The sequence below is a fragment of the Parasteatoda tepidariorum genome, chromosome 1 (genome assembly GCF_043381705.1).
Source record: "Parasteatoda tepidariorum isolate YZ-2023 chromosome 1, CAS_Ptep_4.0, whole genome shotgun sequence".
NCBI lineage: Eukaryota > Metazoa > Arthropoda > Arachnida > Araneae > Theridiidae > Parasteatoda > Parasteatoda tepidariorum.
This window is the reverse complement of record NC_092204.1, coordinates 54,483,416-54,503,520: the sequence shown is the minus strand read 5'-3', so window position 1 is coordinate 54,503,520 and position 20,105 is coordinate 54,483,416. Positions and strand designations below refer to the sequence as shown.

Here is a 20,105-nt window from a genome sequence, read left to right as displayed (position 1 = left end):
ATCCAGGCGTTGATATATATATATATATCGAATATTATATCAAATAATTATATCGAGTGTCTTATTAATTCTAAGAAGTTACATAAAAAGGATCATGATGTCTCTATAAGATCTAAAGCTATTCTAACATTTACTAAATTGTCACTTAACAATTTCTTCAACTAGTCGCTTGAATTTCGTCACAAAATAAGGGGATGACCATAAAGTGCGTCTTAAAGTTTTCATCTAAATAAAGTGTTCCATTTTTTGTACCATTTTCAATGAATAAAAATATGAAATTTCTGAAAATAGAATACTTCTGTTAACTAAATAACATGCTCACATCCTTCGAAAATAACTTCCACTTTCACTTGCCATGACATAGGTGATATAAACAATCTCTAGTCAGCAGCTCATGGCACACATGATTAATAATAATTTTAATAACTGATAAAAATAAATAATTAATACCAGTTAACATTTAAAAGAAATAATTTAATATTGATATTAACAATCGATTAATAAAATGAAATTTAGGTAATTAAGAAATACAAAACGTTCGACGCATCACCACGCAGCGTAGGATATCTAACATATCCATCATGAACTGCTGAGTGGGGAATGTTTTTATCACCATGTCCCAGCAAGTGAAAGTTGAAGTTATTTTCCAAGAATGGAAGCTAAGCTCGCAACACAAAAAAAAAAGGACATTACCTCTAATATCCAAAATTGTATCGCATTAGCCAGCAAATCGTTTTTTAGGCTCCACACTTTATAGAAATCTTATAATCTCAACAGAAGAACTAAGTTTCTTATCTATAACTCTCTCATTAGGGCAATTTTAATGGTTCAGAAACCTTGCCTCTTACTAAAAGTGGTGAATACAAAATTGCAGTTTAGTTACTCTTTTAAGAAATAATCCCGGAAGCATCCTTGTTGGTGTCCAAGAAAAGTTCCTCGTTGGTCCTTCCTTGAAAATCCTTCGACTCAGAAATTTATAGAACTTTTAAAGAGTCTGATAGCGTTAAAAATATTAAAATTGAAAGAATGAACTGCTCATATTGCCAAAATAATTTTAAAAAATCCAGCAAAGAAAACTTTTGTGTCAACGCCCTTCACTATTCGGGAAAAAATAAAGCCAAAGCAATGTTGATTCGATTTTGTGGAATCAGATTATGAACTGATTGGAATAAAAGACGGGCAGTACAGGTCAAAAAATTGGTTGTCTTGGTGGAATTTACTACAGAAAGCCTAGGCCCACGTTGGGCTGTTGTGCCAAATAAGATGTGTTTACTGAGGGATTGAATGGGGGTATTGGAAAAGATCAATTGGATAATGGAAGGAGAGGGGAGTTGAGTCGAAACTTATTTTGAAATGCTTATCAAGGCTAACATAAGCATTAAATGTAAAAATAAGTTTCACTTTCACGTAATTATTTATAGTAATTATGTTGTTCGAAATAGACTTGGTTTCTAATGTTTGTGTCCCTTAAATATCATATTACTACTTTGTAAATAAAATGTATACAGTTTACATTATTCTATTATCTTATTATTTAATTATCGCAGCAATCAAACAACGCGATAGAGTCTGAAACCACAAAAAGAAAAAAAATCACATTTTTGGGCAAAATGTAAACAAAATGCCTATAATAATTCATATTTAACAACATTATATAAAGGTTGTAACACATTTGCACAATTTTGAGATGAAAGATTGTAACTTAACAGTTTAACGTAAAACTGATTTTTTTTCCTTCTGTGAGTTTCCTTCAGTTCATGTTCTATAAGAGTTGGAACACATTTGCACAATTTTACGATTAAAGATAGTAACTTAATAGTTTGACATAAAACTGATTTCGTTTTCTTCAATTAGTTTCCTTCATTTCATAATTTACAGCATTACATAAGAGTTGCAACACATTTGCACAATTTTAACATGAAAAATAGTAACTTAATGGTTTATCGTAAAACTGATTGAGTTTCCTTTAGTTCATATTTTGTAACGTTGGATAAAAGTGGCAACACATTTGTAAAATTTTCAGATGAAAGATACTAACTTAATAGTTTAACGTAAAACTGATTGTTTTCTTATCTTGTTTCTTTTTTTTCCCTTCAGTGAGAGAGGGTAGGAAGCCGTTTTCAAAATAAATTTTACGTCAATTGTTGCATGTTTATGTATTTTAGTGGATTTTTATTTGAATAATTTAAAAATTGTTGTCAGAAATTTGAAAGAACTATCATTTAAACTCAAAATTAAGCAGTTACCTATCTTAGATTTCCTAAAAGATACAATTGTATGCCAAGTTTACAGCTATAAATCTGATTTAATCTTTGTAAAAAGAAAATCTTACAAAAAGTACCATGAACCGTAGGCAATTCAACTCAATTTTCTGTTCAACTTCATGTCTCAAAACGTGATCCTCTTAAATACATTGTCAACATGTGTGAGAAACGATAAGTCTTAAAACACATTACCACAAAAAATTTTGCTAGCTAAATTTTTATATAATTGGTAATAGTTTAAATTTAGATACTGTATAATGTAAATAATAGTTTCTTTGTTTAAAACGACGATAGTAACTCATTAATTGAAATATGTAAACCAGAAACAGAATTTTGATTTTGAAGTTTTTGGATAAAACTTTAATTTTGAAAATTTTATAAAAATGGCGGTATAAATTTTGAATAATCTTCTAATATTGGATATTGTTTTTTCTAATTCCTTTTTTCTTTCTTTTTTACTTTTTTCCAATTCCTAATGATTAAAAATGATATAATAATGACGTGGTTAATCTGATTTATTTGTTTTCTAACAGCAGTTATTTTCTAAAAAAAATTATACTCTGTTTTCACTAAAATTGATTGCTTAAAAATTCTTAGACTTGCAAAATTTTGAAGCGTAAAATATCGTAAAATCAAACCTCAACTAAAAATGCTTTTTGTTTATATATTTATTTTATTTTAGCTATTTATTTATTTATTTTTGCAGCATGGTGTTACAACTATTTCATTTGCTGACTTGAAGAGCTTTATTTTTTTTTAAAAAAAATATTATATTCTTACTTAAGTTATAAATTTGGTTTTACCTTTTTTATGAAGTTTATATAATTTTAGATGTGTTTTATTATTATTATTGTGGACTTTCTCTAATTCTCGCTTAAATAATTTGAAATACTGAATATAGCTTGAAGTGACTTTCTCATCTAGTGAATCATCCAGAATTTTTTATTTTAAAATTTGATCTTTAGTTTTAGTTAATTCAAGCTTAGATTCAGAAAATCCAGAAAAGTTTATTGCTTTCTAAATTACTAAAATATCTTTCCCACCCCAAATAATTAGCTTTTAAGTCGAAGATTTTAATAAATAACTTAAAATTAAGTCAATAATCAGTTTTCGCAGAAACTTTTAAGTAGTTCCAAAGAGTTTGTGTCCAAATAAAGTTCACAATGAAGGGTTTAAGACAATATAATGATAAGCCATACCTTTTTCAAGGTGACATTTTTAATTAGATTAATTCTTAGTATTATTTCCAGTTAAATATTTCACGAGTTTCCGGAATTTCACAATACACAGAAACATGGAAATCTTGATGCCTTTCACTAAAAATGCCCTCCTAAATAATTTTAAAATACGATTCGATGCCTTTATATGTAAGCAAATTTTAAATTACTATTTTAAATTATTATTTCATTGTAATTTTATATAATTTGTAAATTATCATTAGGATTAAGCAATTTTATTTTATGGATTTCATGGATGATGTAGTTCAACGTTAAATCAACTTTTTTGAGAGCTACATTGACAATATTATTTTTTCTCAAAAGCCGTCTCATTCCCTTCCCCCCTCCCCCCCCCCAAAAAAATACAAAACGCAATGTCTTTTAGTGAAAATAATTTATGCTTTAGAACGAAGTAGCACGGGATCATATAGCTATAATTTAATGGGAAAGTGCTGTTTTTTAGTTTCAAATTATTTTTATTCATACAGTTTCTACTTAAATTGAAAAAATAATATTAGAAATAAATTCTATTATAAATAATATTTTCTTACGAATTCCAACTAAATTTGTTGGCCTTATCATTTCTACAGAAATATATCGACTGAGACTGACCTGAGGTCTTAAGCTGCACTTTTAAACAAAGATATAAGGAGACTGTTTACCTCCATGAAAGATAATTCTAGGAAAAATGAGTTTTTAGGTTTGAGATTTTTCAGGAGCAAGCATTTGATTGAAATTATGAGAATGTATTCGTATGTTACAAGTATTTATTTACGGACCCTACAAATTTCAAAATAGAATTTAAAAATTTTGCTATTGAAAAAGAATAAAATGTAAAAATCGGGTTGGACAAACAACGTTTTTTCTTCAAAATTCTTTCCCAATCAACACTGTAAGAAATCTCTTGACAAAAATTGCTAAATAACAATATATATAATTGTTATTCTACCATATTCTATAAAAACAGTCAAATAACCGTAAAAAAGATGATATTCAAACTGTTAAGTGTGAGTAAAAACGTTTATTAATTGTTTCTTTCCTAATACGGTTTAACAACCAAAATTCTATCAGCTCCAACTAGACCTATCTTATGAAGCCATTCTGTTGCGTGCGGCCGGGTATATACTGTAGCTGAGAAAGCTAATCGATCAATTTCATGACTGGCTAAACAGAGGTTTGAATCCAGGCGTTGACACCACAATATTTCTTCCATTCCTTCGATACATGAAGAGTTTTCAGCGTCTTGCACTCTTCATTTGATGACCCTGGACTATTGAAAAACGAAGCTATCATTCCTGTATAAATGGCGCAGCACCCACAGAGTTCCAATATTTGTATCAGTTTTATTTTTATGGTTTAAAAACTATGCTAGTAGAAAATGTTTACAAAACAGTATAGTTTTGTAATAGTTTTTTAACCGTACCAGTTGTTAACGGTTTCAATACCGTAAAAGTAAAATAATGCTCCTAACCATAAACTTCATAGTTAATCGGACTGACGGAGTACTGCCGGTTATTTTACAGTTATTTCAAAAAGAAAATTTTAACAGTGAATCGTATTTTCTCACTAGTAATTTTAGGTGTCTTCTCTATGCTTTTCTTCGTTCTTCTTGTCTACGCGTGAGGAGGAACCGGTTTTTTTCCCATCACGGCTCATTTTCACCGAGTAATAACTCTCGGGTAGAACCGATTTTCCAAGTTATTGATTAGTCAAAACTTTTTAATCCTCAAAAAACAAAAGACAGCGATCAAATCGCCATTTTCATAAAAAAAAGGACAAAATCCGTTCTTTTCCTTTGATCTTCAAATGTAAATTTGTGTTTTATTCTGAAATATAAATGAAAAACATCATTTCTTTCTTTCTTTTTTTCTTCTTTTTTCGTTTTGTGTTAAATATACCATTCAGTAACTTCATGTTTTCCCACATGCAACTATGAATACAAACGACATCGATAAGAAAACTACCCGTAGGCGAAAAATGCTTTCATCTCAAAAACTATCATTTAGTTTATACTCAAACTCATTTATTTTACTGGCAAGAAGAAAGATAAGAATTATAAATTCAAAAGAGCAATCTATTAAAACCATATAAACCTTAGCACAGAGAGCCAAAATGTGATATGTTAATTTTATGTAAATTTATTTTCTGAAAGCGTATGAAAAGTATTTACAAAGATAATACCTTAGCTCGAAAATTGCCTTTGCTACAGTTGCGTGGAAAATTTGTCTTATATGTTTCATTTTGATAAAAACAAATATAAAATTTATATAAACTAAAAACAATGTAACAACTGTAGAGGAGCATGCTAAATAACGATTTTCAATGAACTAGGAAACATCAGCTCCATATCAAAACACAGAATTCTGTGTTTCGATGCTGAGTATGGAATTGAAACTGTAGTATGATTTTTTTTCTTTAGTCATTTGGTCTAGCTTTATTTTCAAAATTCTGTTGTTTATACTAAATTATGAAATACAATTTTTTTTACTTAAATAAAAAACTTCATTTAGGAGAGAATTTATTTCTTGGTGTAGTTCTTGGAAAAGATGAAAAAATAGAATTGAAAATAATGAATGGATATTTCATGTTTCATATTTACGTGTTTTATATTTTATAATTTGCGATCTAAGTGTGACTTAATAGACTGTAATGAATTGACCAATAAATTGAAAACAATGATAAAAAGAAAAAAAAGTAGTACGCAGAAAGTATTATTTTTTAAAAAAATACAAAACTTAGACAAATACCTCTAAATAAGTTAGAAAAGAATGAAAATACTGGCAATTTAGAATTATTTACATAAGTGAGTCATTTGAGTGCCTTACGGTAATGAAGATATTGTAATTGAATAAAATTATACAAATTGAAACATATTACATTTGTATTTGTTTTATATTTTATAGCAAAACCTCTAAAATATTTTTACCAAAAATCCTACACATTAGAAGTAAAAAATATATTTAGGACATATATATGTATTTTTATTTGATAAAAAGCACAAGATGGCAAGCGAACAATTGCAGTTTTTATGGTTTTATGGTTTTCTTTCTCAGTTTTTGATATGTATAGTTTTAAGTTTTAAAAAATACATAAAAATATCATAATTACAAAGTCGAGTAATATTTTTACTTTCGTAAGTTTGATTTAGGGCTAAAAAGTTGCGAAGGGCAAAGAACTGTAATTTGCCTAACTCCATTATATGTATAATATCGTTTTCACAATAAAAAAAATTAACATTTTAAAAGATTTTGCAAAGCATAAAATCTTGAGTACCAATGTGTTAAATTATTACTTAATTGTTTTATGTTTTAATTTCAAGTTAAGTTTTACAAAAATTATCCCAACATTACTTTTTTTTAAAAATTATTTCACGCTCCACCCTAAAACATGCGCTTACAACACCTGTTATTTGAACATAAATTCGAACTTACCCTTTCATTTTATCATGATCAACGAATCTCTCCGTACAAGTTGGCATTTTTCCTTTGTTGAACTTCAAAAACCAAAACTAAGTCTGTGTTCGATAGTTTTTCCCTTGTTTTCGAAACCACAATTTCGCTTCCCTTTTTACTGCCCCCTTATCTTAAAGAGTGTGACAGCAGCGAAGGTAATAAGAATAATATTCTTCGAAGTTGATAAGTCTCGTATTGATGGTGCAGAGCAAGAAAAGTGAAAGAATATTCTAGAAAGAAACACATCGGAAGGGAAATCGAAAAGGGTCACTGATCTAGTTTATTCCATAGCTTTTAGCATATTTCTTATTTCATTGTTTACTACTCGTTTTCCATAACGTGAGTTTTCAGATTTATAAACTGTAATTAAAGAACACATGAAAGTAGTATCACATCATTCAGAGTTTGTTTTTCTCTGGGGTGTATGACCTAGGTTAAGTGTTTTTTTTATTTCTTTTTGAATTTTTTTTTAACAGCAGATACTAAGATTGCAGATAGATTAATTTTTTACTAAAACATGTACTGTAAATACATTAAAATACACAAAAATTCTGGTCTAAGACAATTATTTATTCATGCTGCATTTTTCATACTGTATTGTTATGTATGTTGTTTTTTCTGTACAGATTCCTAACATAATACATTAACTACTCCTTTTCCATAACGTGAGTTTTCGGATAAGTTATAAACTGTAATTAAAGAACACAAAATAGTATCACATCATTTGGAGTTCGATTCTCTTTGGTTAGGCCTGGGTTAAGAGTTTTTTTTTCTCGACGGCAGATACTAATATTGCAATTAGATTAATTTTTTTTACTAAAATGTGTACTGTTTTTACTAAAATATAAACATTAACTACTCCTTTTCCATAACGTGAGTTTTCGGATAAGTTATAAACTGTAATTAAAGAACACAAAATAGTATCACATCATTTGGAGTTTGATTCTCTCTGGTTAGGCCTAGGTTAAGTGCTTTTTTTTCGACGGCAGATACTAATATTACAACTAGATTAATTTTTTTTTTGCTAAAATATATACTGTAAATACATTAAAGTTCTGGCCTAATGTCAATTATTTATTAATATTGCATATTTAATTCATACTTTACCGTTATATATACTACGTTTTTTATGCATATTTTGCAGTTTATTTTTAATTGTGAAAAGGTATTGAAAATACTTAACTTTCACCTTATAAATTTAAACCCACCCTTCTATAATTACGAGAACAATGTTAAAAATAAGGTTTCTTATTCTTTTCGGCCAAAAGAATTATTAATACATTTTGTTTTGCTTATTTATGTTGTAAAAAAAATACTATAAAAACGAGAACAATCCCAAAAGTAAGGTCTATTTTTTCTGCCTTAAAAGAATTATTGATGCTTTCTGTATTGCTTACTATTATTGCAGCAAAAAAAACTTACAAAAATTACGAGGGCAGTCTTGAATGAAGGTTTTCTAATTTTTTTAGAAATTTTATAAACCAGTTTATTTTTATAATTGTTACATCATTTTAAAGGCTTAACATTTATCTTTTTTTCTACATAACCACCAAAATAGTCCACGCATTTTTGTTAGATGGTATGGAAGTTTTTGAATGATTAAATCATACCCGCTTCCCGCTATATACTTGAGAAAACGTTGACATGGCAAACAAAAACTATAATAACATCTACAAATTGCATTGACTTATTCGTGGATTATCAGTTTTGGAGATCAGTTTTTATTAACTAATCAATAATTTATGTTAAAAAAAATATTTTCAGGTGATCTTAAGGATATTTTCTTTAAAAAGTACCAGATAGTTTTTCATAAACTTTATCACGAGATAAAATATTGATATAAAAACCACAAGCTTACAAATGCTATAATAAAAACTGAATCAACAACTTAATGGAGGTTTGGATGTCTTTGTAAATTAAGTTTAATGTTATTTCCCTTTGTAAGATGAACTGTTATTATAATAAAACAATGAAACCAGGAAGTTTGATTTCCCTCGAAATATTCCTCAGTTTTATTTTTGATAGCTGTTTTCATTTTTTGTTAAAAAAATACATTACAATTCATGCAAGCTTACTGTTAAACAAAAGCGCGTGATATAAGAATGGAGGGTGAAAATAAATATCATTTTCAAAAAGTGAAAATAAATTGTGAGGAAAGTAATTACATTCTCATATTTAAGAGGAAAAATTATTTCAATCGTCATGAAATTATTCGAAATCTTACAAGATTAACCAAATATTTATCAATTCTAAATAATCATTCAAGTGTGAAGGGAAAAAAAAGAACTTCCTGATTAGAAGTAATGAATCTTTTTTCATAATTGTAGACATTTAGTGGTTGATGATTTATCTATTTCAATTCAATGCCATAATCAAAAGTGACATTTTAATGATTATTTTTTTAATTATGCATAATTTTTTGAGTCGTAATACGCATCGGAAAAACTGTAGTATTAAAATGCAAAACCTGAACAATGGAACAATGTGAAGAAAAACGACTAATATACAATGGATAATTCTGTGCTCCAGCGTCAAATTAAATTTTAACATCTACCTCATTTAATAGATTCTTAAATATAGTTTGGATAGTTGTGTAACTACAAAAAAGACAGTTAGCAATTGCAAAATATACTTTTTGTGTAATCAGGTTCAGAATTTTTTTTTAAAGACGGAACAAGGTTGCCAATTTGAAATTTTTTAAAAAAGGCATATATTACAGACATGATTTGCAATATTTAGATAAATTTATCTGTAAAAAATTTGAGAAATTTATTTGAAGCATTCATTAATGTTAATGATTTAAGATGGATTCTCTGGATTTACAATCTACTATTCCTAACCTATATAACTTAACAGGGCCTTTAATTGACCAAGGTTAGTTGCTTATTATACCTGTCTTTTTTTCCCTATTTTGTTTAATATTATTAACCATACGTTTATCACAGTATCTTAATTTCGTATATTCAGACGCTATGATTATGACTAAGATTTAACTTGTTAAAAGGAAATTTTATAGATATATATCTTCAAAGTATTTTCAGAAGCTTTATAATAGGACCACCAAACCTAATATTAAAATGTAAACTCACTGGAGCACACGGTGTGAAGAAAATCCCGATTTATTTTCTTTTTTTTCGAATGATCGTAAAGTCTTACATTCTTTCTTATTCCGCTTGAAGTTTAACACACTGTTAGAAATTTCTCGGAAAAATGTTTAAAAACAAAACAGTCGAACAACCATAAATAAGATGGTATCCAAACTGTTACTGAGAGAAAAACCGTTTATTAGCTGCTTTCACCTAATGCAGTTAAACAACTAGAATTTTATCGCACCAATTAGGTTCATCTTATAAAGTCACTTAGTTCCGTGAAGCTAGGTACATATTATAGGCGAGAGGGCTAATGTGTCAATCTCATGTAAAACAGAACAGGGTTCGAGTTCCAGTGTTGACACAACAATATTTCCTCCCTTCCCTTCAACACATGAAACGTTTCCATGCTCTGCATTCCCCAATTTGTGACTCTGGACTATTAGAATACAATAATTCACGCACAGATGGCAGCCCCATAAAGCTGATTAACACGAAAAAATCTGTATTTACCATCTTTTACGATAGGTGAAACAACCAGTTAAATCAATTAAACGAATTTCAACGCAACATTTGATAAAACACAACTCAACTACAATCTAACTCTAATAACCATTACCTATCGATAAGCCTAGCTGGAATATGAAATAAAATTTCTATTTCACGGTTTTGAAACCGTGCTAGTTATAAATTGTTTAAAAAAAACATATGGATTTGTATTCATGTTTTTTTTTAACCATACTAGTTGCAAGCGGTTTCTAAACCATAAAGGTAAAAAAATGTTCTTCACCGTAAACTTTACGGTTAATTGAATGGACAGACTTTTGCTGGTTATTTTACCGTAATTCTAGAAAGAAAATTCTTACAGTGTGATGTCTTTTTTTTTTGTCTTTTTCATTATGTCTTTTTTTTTTCTTTTGGAAAGAAATCATAATCCTCGCATCTATCATTCATGCAGGGTATCCACTATTTGTCATATCCATATTTTTTAGCAAACTAATCTATAAAAAAGCAGATTTCTCTTTTGTGAATTTATTGTTTTTCATTTTCACATTATAGAGAAATCCTCAATTGATTTTTGGAATTTTAATGTTCTTAAGTTAAATTATTTTGTTCGAAAATTTTTGTTCGTCATCAATGCTGTATAATGACGCTGTATCACCGGGATTTCGGTCAAATATCTACGTGAGCCGAAATATTTTGGTTTAATACAATCCTGCAGACATGCAATATGACGTAATTGACCCCGAGAGTATTAATATGACGTAATTACTTTGAAGCATTAAACTAAATGAACCTATGCAAGCCCCTAGGAGAACATGTCTCTTTGGATTTTATGTTACATTCATCATTACTTAGATATAAAGACATTTTTTTCTATGAACATAGACATTATTTTTGCTAAAACAACCAACAGGACATATATATTAATAATCCTAACTTCTAATGACATTAATAAAAAGACATTTCCTATCAACAATCCACTATTAATTTCCAATCTAGAGTCATCAAATCTGTAAGGGAATTCCACAAAATGATGTCTAATACAAAAAAGTAAATAAATAAACATTCTGAGATACAATTTACGACAACTTAAATTGATTTGAAGATTCTGAAGATACGAAAAAAGAACTTCAACAGAATACAAATCAAGAAGTACGGTTGATAAGGTTGCAGAGTTCAAGATAGCTTTGAGTGAAAGTGCTTCTAGAACTTTCGAAACTTAACATCAAAATTACATCTCTGCAGTATTTCTTTCACAACCTTCTTTTACGGGTGAAGGTTAAGATTAATTTTTATGTAAGAGATAAGATATAAAACTGATCTTATATATTAATGAAATAATGTGTATTACTTATTGTTAGGGGGAGAAAAACTTTGAATGAGATATGTTTGTGTTAGAAATATTAACTTTATGCAAACGTCGTACTACAAATGTTTACTGAATTTCTTTTATTTTCTGAAAAAATTACTTTAAAATAAAATTTTATTGAAATTTTTCTTTTGTTTTTGCTCTGCTTAGTTACTTAATGGTATGTTGGAAAATAAATTCTTTCGAAAACTAAGTTAACAAAGTAGACAAAAACTTCAATTATTCTCTTTGCTAACTAATAACTAATTATCATGACTTAAAGATATCTAATCAACTATATGTATACGTAACACTTATGAAAATACGCAAAATTATTACAAAATTCATGCTAACTCATAGCAATTTAGTTATAATCAACACATTTTCTTCACCATTCAAGTAACAAATATTCTTCTCAAATTTCAATTGTTCTTTTTGTTAAGTAATAAAAACTTAGCATGGCTTGAAGAAATCTAATCAACTTTATGTATGCGTAGCAGTTATGCAAATACGAAACGTTATTACATAATTCACGTATAACTCATACCAGTTTAGTTATAATCTACTCACATTATTTCAACACACTTTCTTCACTATTCAAACAACAAATATTCTTTTCAAATTTCAATTATTCTTCCGTTGAAATGCTCTGTATCGTATAGAACTCAAATTGTAGCTGAATAATGTAAAATCCATTTAAAAGAAATCGGCATTTCACTTGTTTAAAAAATATTATCTTTGATAACCACTTTTAAAAAAAACAATAAAAATAGTTTTGTTGTGAAGAAACAAATTTTTCTTTCTTTTAACTACACAGCTGATTTGATTGAAAATCATCTTATTATCCTCACTAGTTGTATGCATTACCCATTCATATAACCTAATTTAAATGAGCTACTATTATACAGAAAGTATATTCACAATATTTATTTTACAAAACATAAAGTTTTAAATAGCATTTAGTACTTTTATTTATTATACCATATTGAAGCTGAAAGTTTAGTCTCAGAACGACCCAATTTAGTTCATGTCCAAATCATGCACAATTCCTGTAATTCACATTTACTTCCTGCAAGGGTATCCTATGTAACTTAACTGCTTTAATGTGGAATACCCTAAGGGTTCTTTAGTTTTTTTCTTGTCCGAAATAATAACTTCCTCTAGAACTTTTTATCTGTATATTTATCTCTCCATTTATTAATGCAAATTCTATGTTTGCAGTATGGTTAGCAGATTCATTAAATAGCTCGTAATAATTGAAATCGCTTCATCAGCTGTTCACATACTTAAAAAGATATTCACAAGATTTCACCAGGTTACTGTTTAAAAGATATCATGTACAAGATTTTAACTATTTGCTTGTTCAGATTGTTTGGTGAAAAAGTTTTGAAACTAACCCAATATGCCAAATCATCTTTTGGCATATTGTTGACAAATAATAATTATTTTTATATTGTGCGAAAGCTAGTTAAAATGACTCTTATAAACATTAAAACTATTCTTAATGTGCATTGTAAAACTACTATACTTTGTAATAATGACATTTAAAAAAGAAAACACAATGTTAGTAATAAAAACCAAAATTATACGGTATTTTAACCATTTATTCGGTAATATTTCCGTTTACATATCAAAGGTTTACCCGAAATTCTGGTTTTCAAACTTATATTACTGATTACCCATATTTAGTAAAAAATACAAAACTGAAAAGTAAATTTAACCGAATAATTGGTTTTAATGCCAAGCTCAAAGATATCATGATAAAATTACCTAATTCTACCACACTTACTAAATTTTATCATATAAAGGCATTTTTATTATGAATATTGTTATAAATATTAAGAAAATCATTTCTTAAGAGCTTCGGTAGAAATTACAAAGCTTTTGGTGTTCCCATAAAGCCAGAAACACGGTAAGTTTTACCATATTATGGTAGTTTTGACCATATTTTTTTTCTTAGCGTAGTTTGTGTTGATTAAAGTGGTAATGTTAACTAATAATACATTTGATGTTAATGTCACTTTTTGCGTATTTCGCTACTCAAATTAGCTACTTATACGTAAAACTCGTGTCTCAAAAATTTTGGGCACAACTAGCTCATGTATTCAAAGGTAACTCCATGATAAAAGTAATTTATACAAATTATTTATAGTTTTTAACAATGACGAAATTTTCTGAATCATAAGGAATAAAAAAGTTTGCATCCTCTTAAACAGAATAATTTTAAATGACAGAATCTAATGTTTAAACAAAATCGGTTAAATAACTTTTTGAAAACAATGAAATAGCTTTTTAGAAATTCTAAAGAACTGTTATTCTCAAGGTCTTATATTATTATTTATTTGAAATTTTAAATTACAACATTTCTGTACATTCAAATTCAAATTATGTTCACATTATGCGTAATATTTTTATAAGAGAAAACTACTGTATGAACAAGTATTTTTCTAATTCTGAAATTTATAATTCAAACAAATACTATTATTATTCTTAGAAAAGTTGCAATAAATTCTCCTTCATTTACTGAGTTTAATTATATTTCGCATATGTATAATAGCAATGTTCATTAAGCTTTTATTTATGTTAATTTGTCTAGTATACTTGAATAAAAATGGATTTATTACAAATTGCAAAAAATTAACTTACCAAATGGATTGAAAATGGGATTTTTTAAAGAATTTTTTCCCCGATTAAACAGAGTATAAAAAAATTCCTATTTATATTAATAATAATTGCTAATTTATATTGATTTTCTATAAAATTCTCTCACGTGTTTATAATTTCTTGACTCATGGCAAACACAATTCTATCTCTTTGTAAGTACCCAATTAAACTTAAGCGTATGTTTATTTCAATTATTCTTAAAATATTTAGAATAATTTTCATGCAATCATGCTTCATTTCGTATAATTTTTAATCAATTCACAATCATTCAATCAATCAATTCACGTGGGGCAAAGCGTGGCTACTTGTTTGGATAAACAAATTAGAATTGAAGAACTTACCGCGATTTTAAGAAAGTTTTTCTTTTTTGAAGAATCCCGTTCATGATTTCGATCTCAGTGTTAACACAAGAAAAGAAAGATTTTTTGGACAAGCGTTTTATTTATAAAAGGCATTCTGCAGGTAAAATATTGTTGCAAAGCATAATTGTCTGATATTACATTATAAAAATGATTCTTGCGAACGTGACCTGGTAACGGAAAAAAGAGGAAAAATTTAGACGAAAACCACGCGGTGCATTATGTTTAGCTTAGGCTTGGGGACGATAGCGCTTATTAAAAGGATATTATATTACCAAGGTCATATCTTCTCATATTGTGTCGCAGTTGGACACTATTATGTGAAAAACTACTTTTTTTAATTGCACTATTAAAATCCTATAGTTTGTTGATTTCCATCTAAAGTGGGGAATTTCCTTTTTTAATTCTTCCAATTATTGTTGACTGCTAATCTCAGACAAACGATGAAAATATTGCTGCTATTACCAATATGTATTTAAAGAAACGATTCTTTTTTATTTATGTTCCTAAAAATTTGCACAAAATTCAGAAATAAATTTTATACATTTATATTTCTGTTTAGATAAATAACTCAGATAAAAGAAGAAGTTAACAGCTCTTTGCATCTTATTAAATCGTTCCGAAGCTAAAGGGTTATACTGCTTAACTACAATGGGCAAAGTAAAATAAATATTTTACAGTCATAAAAATAATAAAATAAGCATATGATAAAAATATAAAATTTAAAAAGCAATAGAACTCAATAAAGTGACAGAAAATAACTCTGAATTGTAGAGTACGCAAAAAAGAAAAGAAAAAAAAAAGACGATCCTAAACAACTTTTGATTTAATGATCGAATTTTAAACGTATGACTTCTGTAAAACTCCTTTTCTCAGGAACTATTCCACCTATTTCGCTCAAATTTTTTATTTCGCCATGTTAAATGGGTCGCATTCATTTAATCGACAATCATTTCATCGACAGGCCATTTCATCGATACCACTTCATCGACAGACCATTTCATCGACTGGGTCATTTCGTCGACAGGCCGTTTCATCTACAGGGTCATTTCGTCGACATGGTCGTTTCATCTACAGGGTCATTTCGTCGACAGGATCATTTCGTCGACAGGGTCGTATCGTTCCAAACTTATTACATCGACAAGTAATTTCGTCGACAGGATCATATCTTTGCCTAGGTTATACCATCAACAGGGTCATTTCGTCGATATGGTCGTTTCATCGACAGGGTCATTTCGTTGACAGGGTCATTTCGTCGACAGGGTCGTATCTTTGCCAAAGTTATAACATCGACAGGGTCATTTCGTCGACATGGTCGTTTCATCTACAGGGTCATTTCGTCAACAGGGTCGTATCTTTGCCAAAGTTGTTACATCGTCAAGTAATTTCGTCGACAGGGTCATATTTTTGCCAAGGTCATAACATCGACAGGGTCATTTCGTCAACATGATCGTTTCATCGACACCACTTCATCGGCAGACCATTTCATCGACTGGATCATTTCGTCGACAGGCCGTGTCCTCGACAGGGTTATTTCGTCGACCGGGTCATTTCGTCGACAAGTCATTTCGTCGACAGGATCATTTCGTCGACAGGGTCATTTCGTCGACAGGGTCGTATCTTTCCAAAGTTATTACATCGACAAGTAATTTCGTCGACAGGGTCATATCTTTGCCAAGGTTATACCATCGACAGGGTCATTTCATCGACATGGTCGTTTCATCGACAGGGTCATCTCGTCGACAGGGTCATTTCATCGACAAGTCATTTCGTCAGCAAGATTATTTCGTCGACAGGGCCATTTCGTCGACAATATTAAGAAAAGATTATTTCGTAGGCAAAGTCATGCGCAATTTTGTATATTTCTGATGAAATTTTTTGAACCTAGCATGATACAATATCTCAATAGTATGTTGAAGTTGCCAAAAGAGAAGCATTTTATTTGAAAATTGCCTACTCCTTTATTCACATCACGTTGCAAAAACGAAACACTAATTGTATTTTACACTTTTAAGTTGTATATTACACAATTTTTTTCTAGTCATATTTAACACATTTATTACTAAGATTAATTTTTAATGTACATTATTATAGATTATCATCGCAAAAGCAATTGCAATAACTATTCTGAATGATTCTAGATGTAGGGAGCGAATTACGGATGAAATTAGGAAGGAAAAAAAGACAGTATATTATGAATCTGTGAGATAATGAAACCATGTGGTCGATAGGTAATTTAAATGACAAGGTCTTTTCGTTAACTGGTCATTTCAGCTGCAAAAATTCTCTGTCGATAAAAAGGAAATTATACTTATATAATGTTCCTCCTCTAGTGAGTAATACGCATTAATACAGTTTAAAATCTTGTGAAAAGAAAAAGAGAAGGAACAAACTTTTACAATGATAACAATAGTGATTACAAAGAATTTAATCCGAAAAACACAAATCTTTGAGATAGTTATAGTTATTAAAATTACTTATTTTATCAAACATTTATATATTCCCTCTGTTTATATATTTATTTTTTCAAGCTCAATTGATTTTTTTTCGTATGCAAGTAATCGTTAATTTTGTTTCTATTGACATATTAATAAAATTTATATATTTATATATTTGCTCTTTAAAAAAATATCGATATAGTAAAAAACAAACTAAGTTGTATGAGTGTCTATTACGAAGGTTGAGCGAAGTGAGCAAGGGGCAGAACTTGCTAGTAGTATAAAAATATTGAAAAATATGCATGTGGGAAAAAATAAAATGAAAATCCAACTTGGAAAACATATTGGGAAATATTGGTGATAAAAAGTTTTGTTCTAACCCTTTTCCTCATGTCTTTGTCAGATATGCTGCTGAAGGGGGAAGTTTCTGACAATTCTTGTGAAATTTAAATGAAATATTATTTGAAACAACAATCTTGCTCTCACATTTTCAGTTAATTTTATTATTTATAATCTAATTATTTATAACGTTTTAATGTTTAATATATATTTCAGCCTATGTGTTCCTCAAATATGTATAAGTTCTTTTACCTTATAAAATAAACTTCGTTAATGTACAGAAAAGTAAAGAAAAAACTCACAATGACTCCACATCCTCGGTATGTGATACAATCCAAATGATGTAAGAAATGGTTCCAAATCAGAGGAGGGGAGGAAACCTGTCTAATTGGTTTTTAAGATTTAAAACATTTGGAAAAAAAATACGCAACTTATTACGATATAACAAATAAATTGACTTTTGAGTTCATAATTGAGGAGAGTTATTCATATGCATGTGATTTTATTTTCATTAATGTTTAATTACTATAAGTTTAACAAACTTATTTTTTTACTCAAATATTAAAATGTTTTTCTTTTCGATTTGCCAGAGAATAAAAAAATTTTTAAATTAATAAAATTTGCAGTGAGAGTATATATTTTAAAAGCGAGCACTAAGGAAAGTCCTTTAAAAAGAGTAATCGGAAATGGAAATGTTTTTAAACATCATGCTTGTTATGTGTAATGAAAAAGAAAAAGAAATGTTAATTTTTGTCACCAAAACGAAAAAAATAGGGACTTTTGAATATCGATCGAAGTTTAATGGAAATTTTGCCCTTGTTGTTTTCGCCATGCGTGAAAATTTTCATAAATTTTTGTAACATTTTTATAAACTTGATATTTTAAATAGACGTATACATTTTTTATTTTTTCTACATTTTAGTTTTGAGCCTCCTGGCTTGGTCAGGCCGAAAATAATTAAAATTTTGATTGGCGATAAGTTGTGCTAATGGTGGTCAGAAAGCGTTTGAAAATTGTGTTTTCATCCTGTACAGAAAATCAGTTAAAAATTTGAGCAATTAAACTAGTCAAAAATTGGTCAGATTTTAATTGCAAGATTTTTCTTTTCTTTTTTGCAGAGTAAGAGTTATTTATTCCTACGTTTAAATTCCAGGTTTGATTTTTTTTGTTCATTTTCTTTTAAACAAAATGTGTCTAATTTAAATCCTACAAATAAAAAATGCATTAATTCATCATTTATTTACTACTATTATTCTTCTTACTAAATTATACTATTATAATAATTTAGTTATAATAATAGTATAATACAATAATAGTATAATTTAATAGTATTAGAATAAAATTTAATGTTTAATACTATTATTGAATTCACTATTCATAGAAAAAACATATTTTGTGAAGAGCAAACACTAATACGTTTTCAACGTTACACCTGTGTTTCTAAACATTGTTGGTAAGGTGAGTAGCATTTTAAATATTGTAAGAGTCAACAACCGCCTCGGTAAATACCTAAACTGCATTTTTGCGTTCCTATAGTTCCTCGAACACTCGAATAGTGGTAACTAAGACTAAGTTCGATTGTTCGAATAAGCATATTCCTGTCCTAATGTTAAAGATGCTGAATAAAAAGTTTAAAATTGCAATTAAAGGGAACATTAAGAAATTACATTTCCACCATAAAAAAACCTAGAGTTTTTTTTTTACTTATGCAGATATAATTATTAGGTCTATGATTATTTTCATTTCTGTGAGAATTCGACTAAAGTCCATATTTTTGTTAAAATGTGTGTAAAAATGTTGAAAATTTTTACACCAATAAATTTAGCTTTTCCCTCCTTGAAATAGTGCCTAAATTTTCATTGTAATACATTTTTATTACTTTTAATTCTAAGAATATCTTATTTTATTAATTTGATTCGATATTAAAAATAATTTGATTGCTAACGTCACATTATATTAACTGTTAATAACCATAAAGAATTTTACTTTAGTTTGAAAATTAAATAAAAGCGTTTTTCTAATTTATAATAAAAATATTTAGATTAAATCTCTAAAATAGTTTCAGAATTACGCATGACACTATCAACGAAATGATCCTGTCGACGAAATGACGCTGTCAACGAAATGATTGGTCGACAAAATGACCCTGTCGATGAAATGACCCTATCGACGAAATGACCCTGTCGACGAAATGACGCTGTCGACGAAATGACCCTGTCGACGAAATGACCCTGTCGATGAAATGACTTGTCGATGAAATGACCCTGTCGACGAAAAGACTTGTCAGCGAAATGACCCTGTCGACAAAACAACCCTGTCGAGGAAACGGCCTGTCGACGAAATGACCTAGTCGATGAAATGGCCTGTCGATGGTGTCGATGTAATGGACCAGACCCATGTAAAATTGCATACTTTAAAATGATGTACAAAA

General features: G+C 28.7%; 1 protein-coding gene across 2 annotated transcripts in view; it reads right to left on the bottom strand.

The window, feature by feature from the left end:
* Positions 1–15,139, bottom strand: part of LOC107443450 (SEC14-like protein 2) — a 58,396-nt gene extending 43,257 nt beyond the window's left edge. The window contains exon 1 of one of the 2 annotated variants that reach the window (XM_016057306.3): positions 14,880–15,139. In XM_016057306.3, coding sequence (XP_015912792.1) covers positions 14,880–14,923 — 44 coding nt within the window. In that variant the 5' untranslated portion in view covers positions 14,924–15,139. The remainder of the gene's footprint in view (positions 1–14,879) is intronic. The other variant, XM_043040812.2, reaches the window with a different exon arrangement.
* Between the last annotated feature and the right edge of the window lie 4,966 nt (positions 15,140–20,105).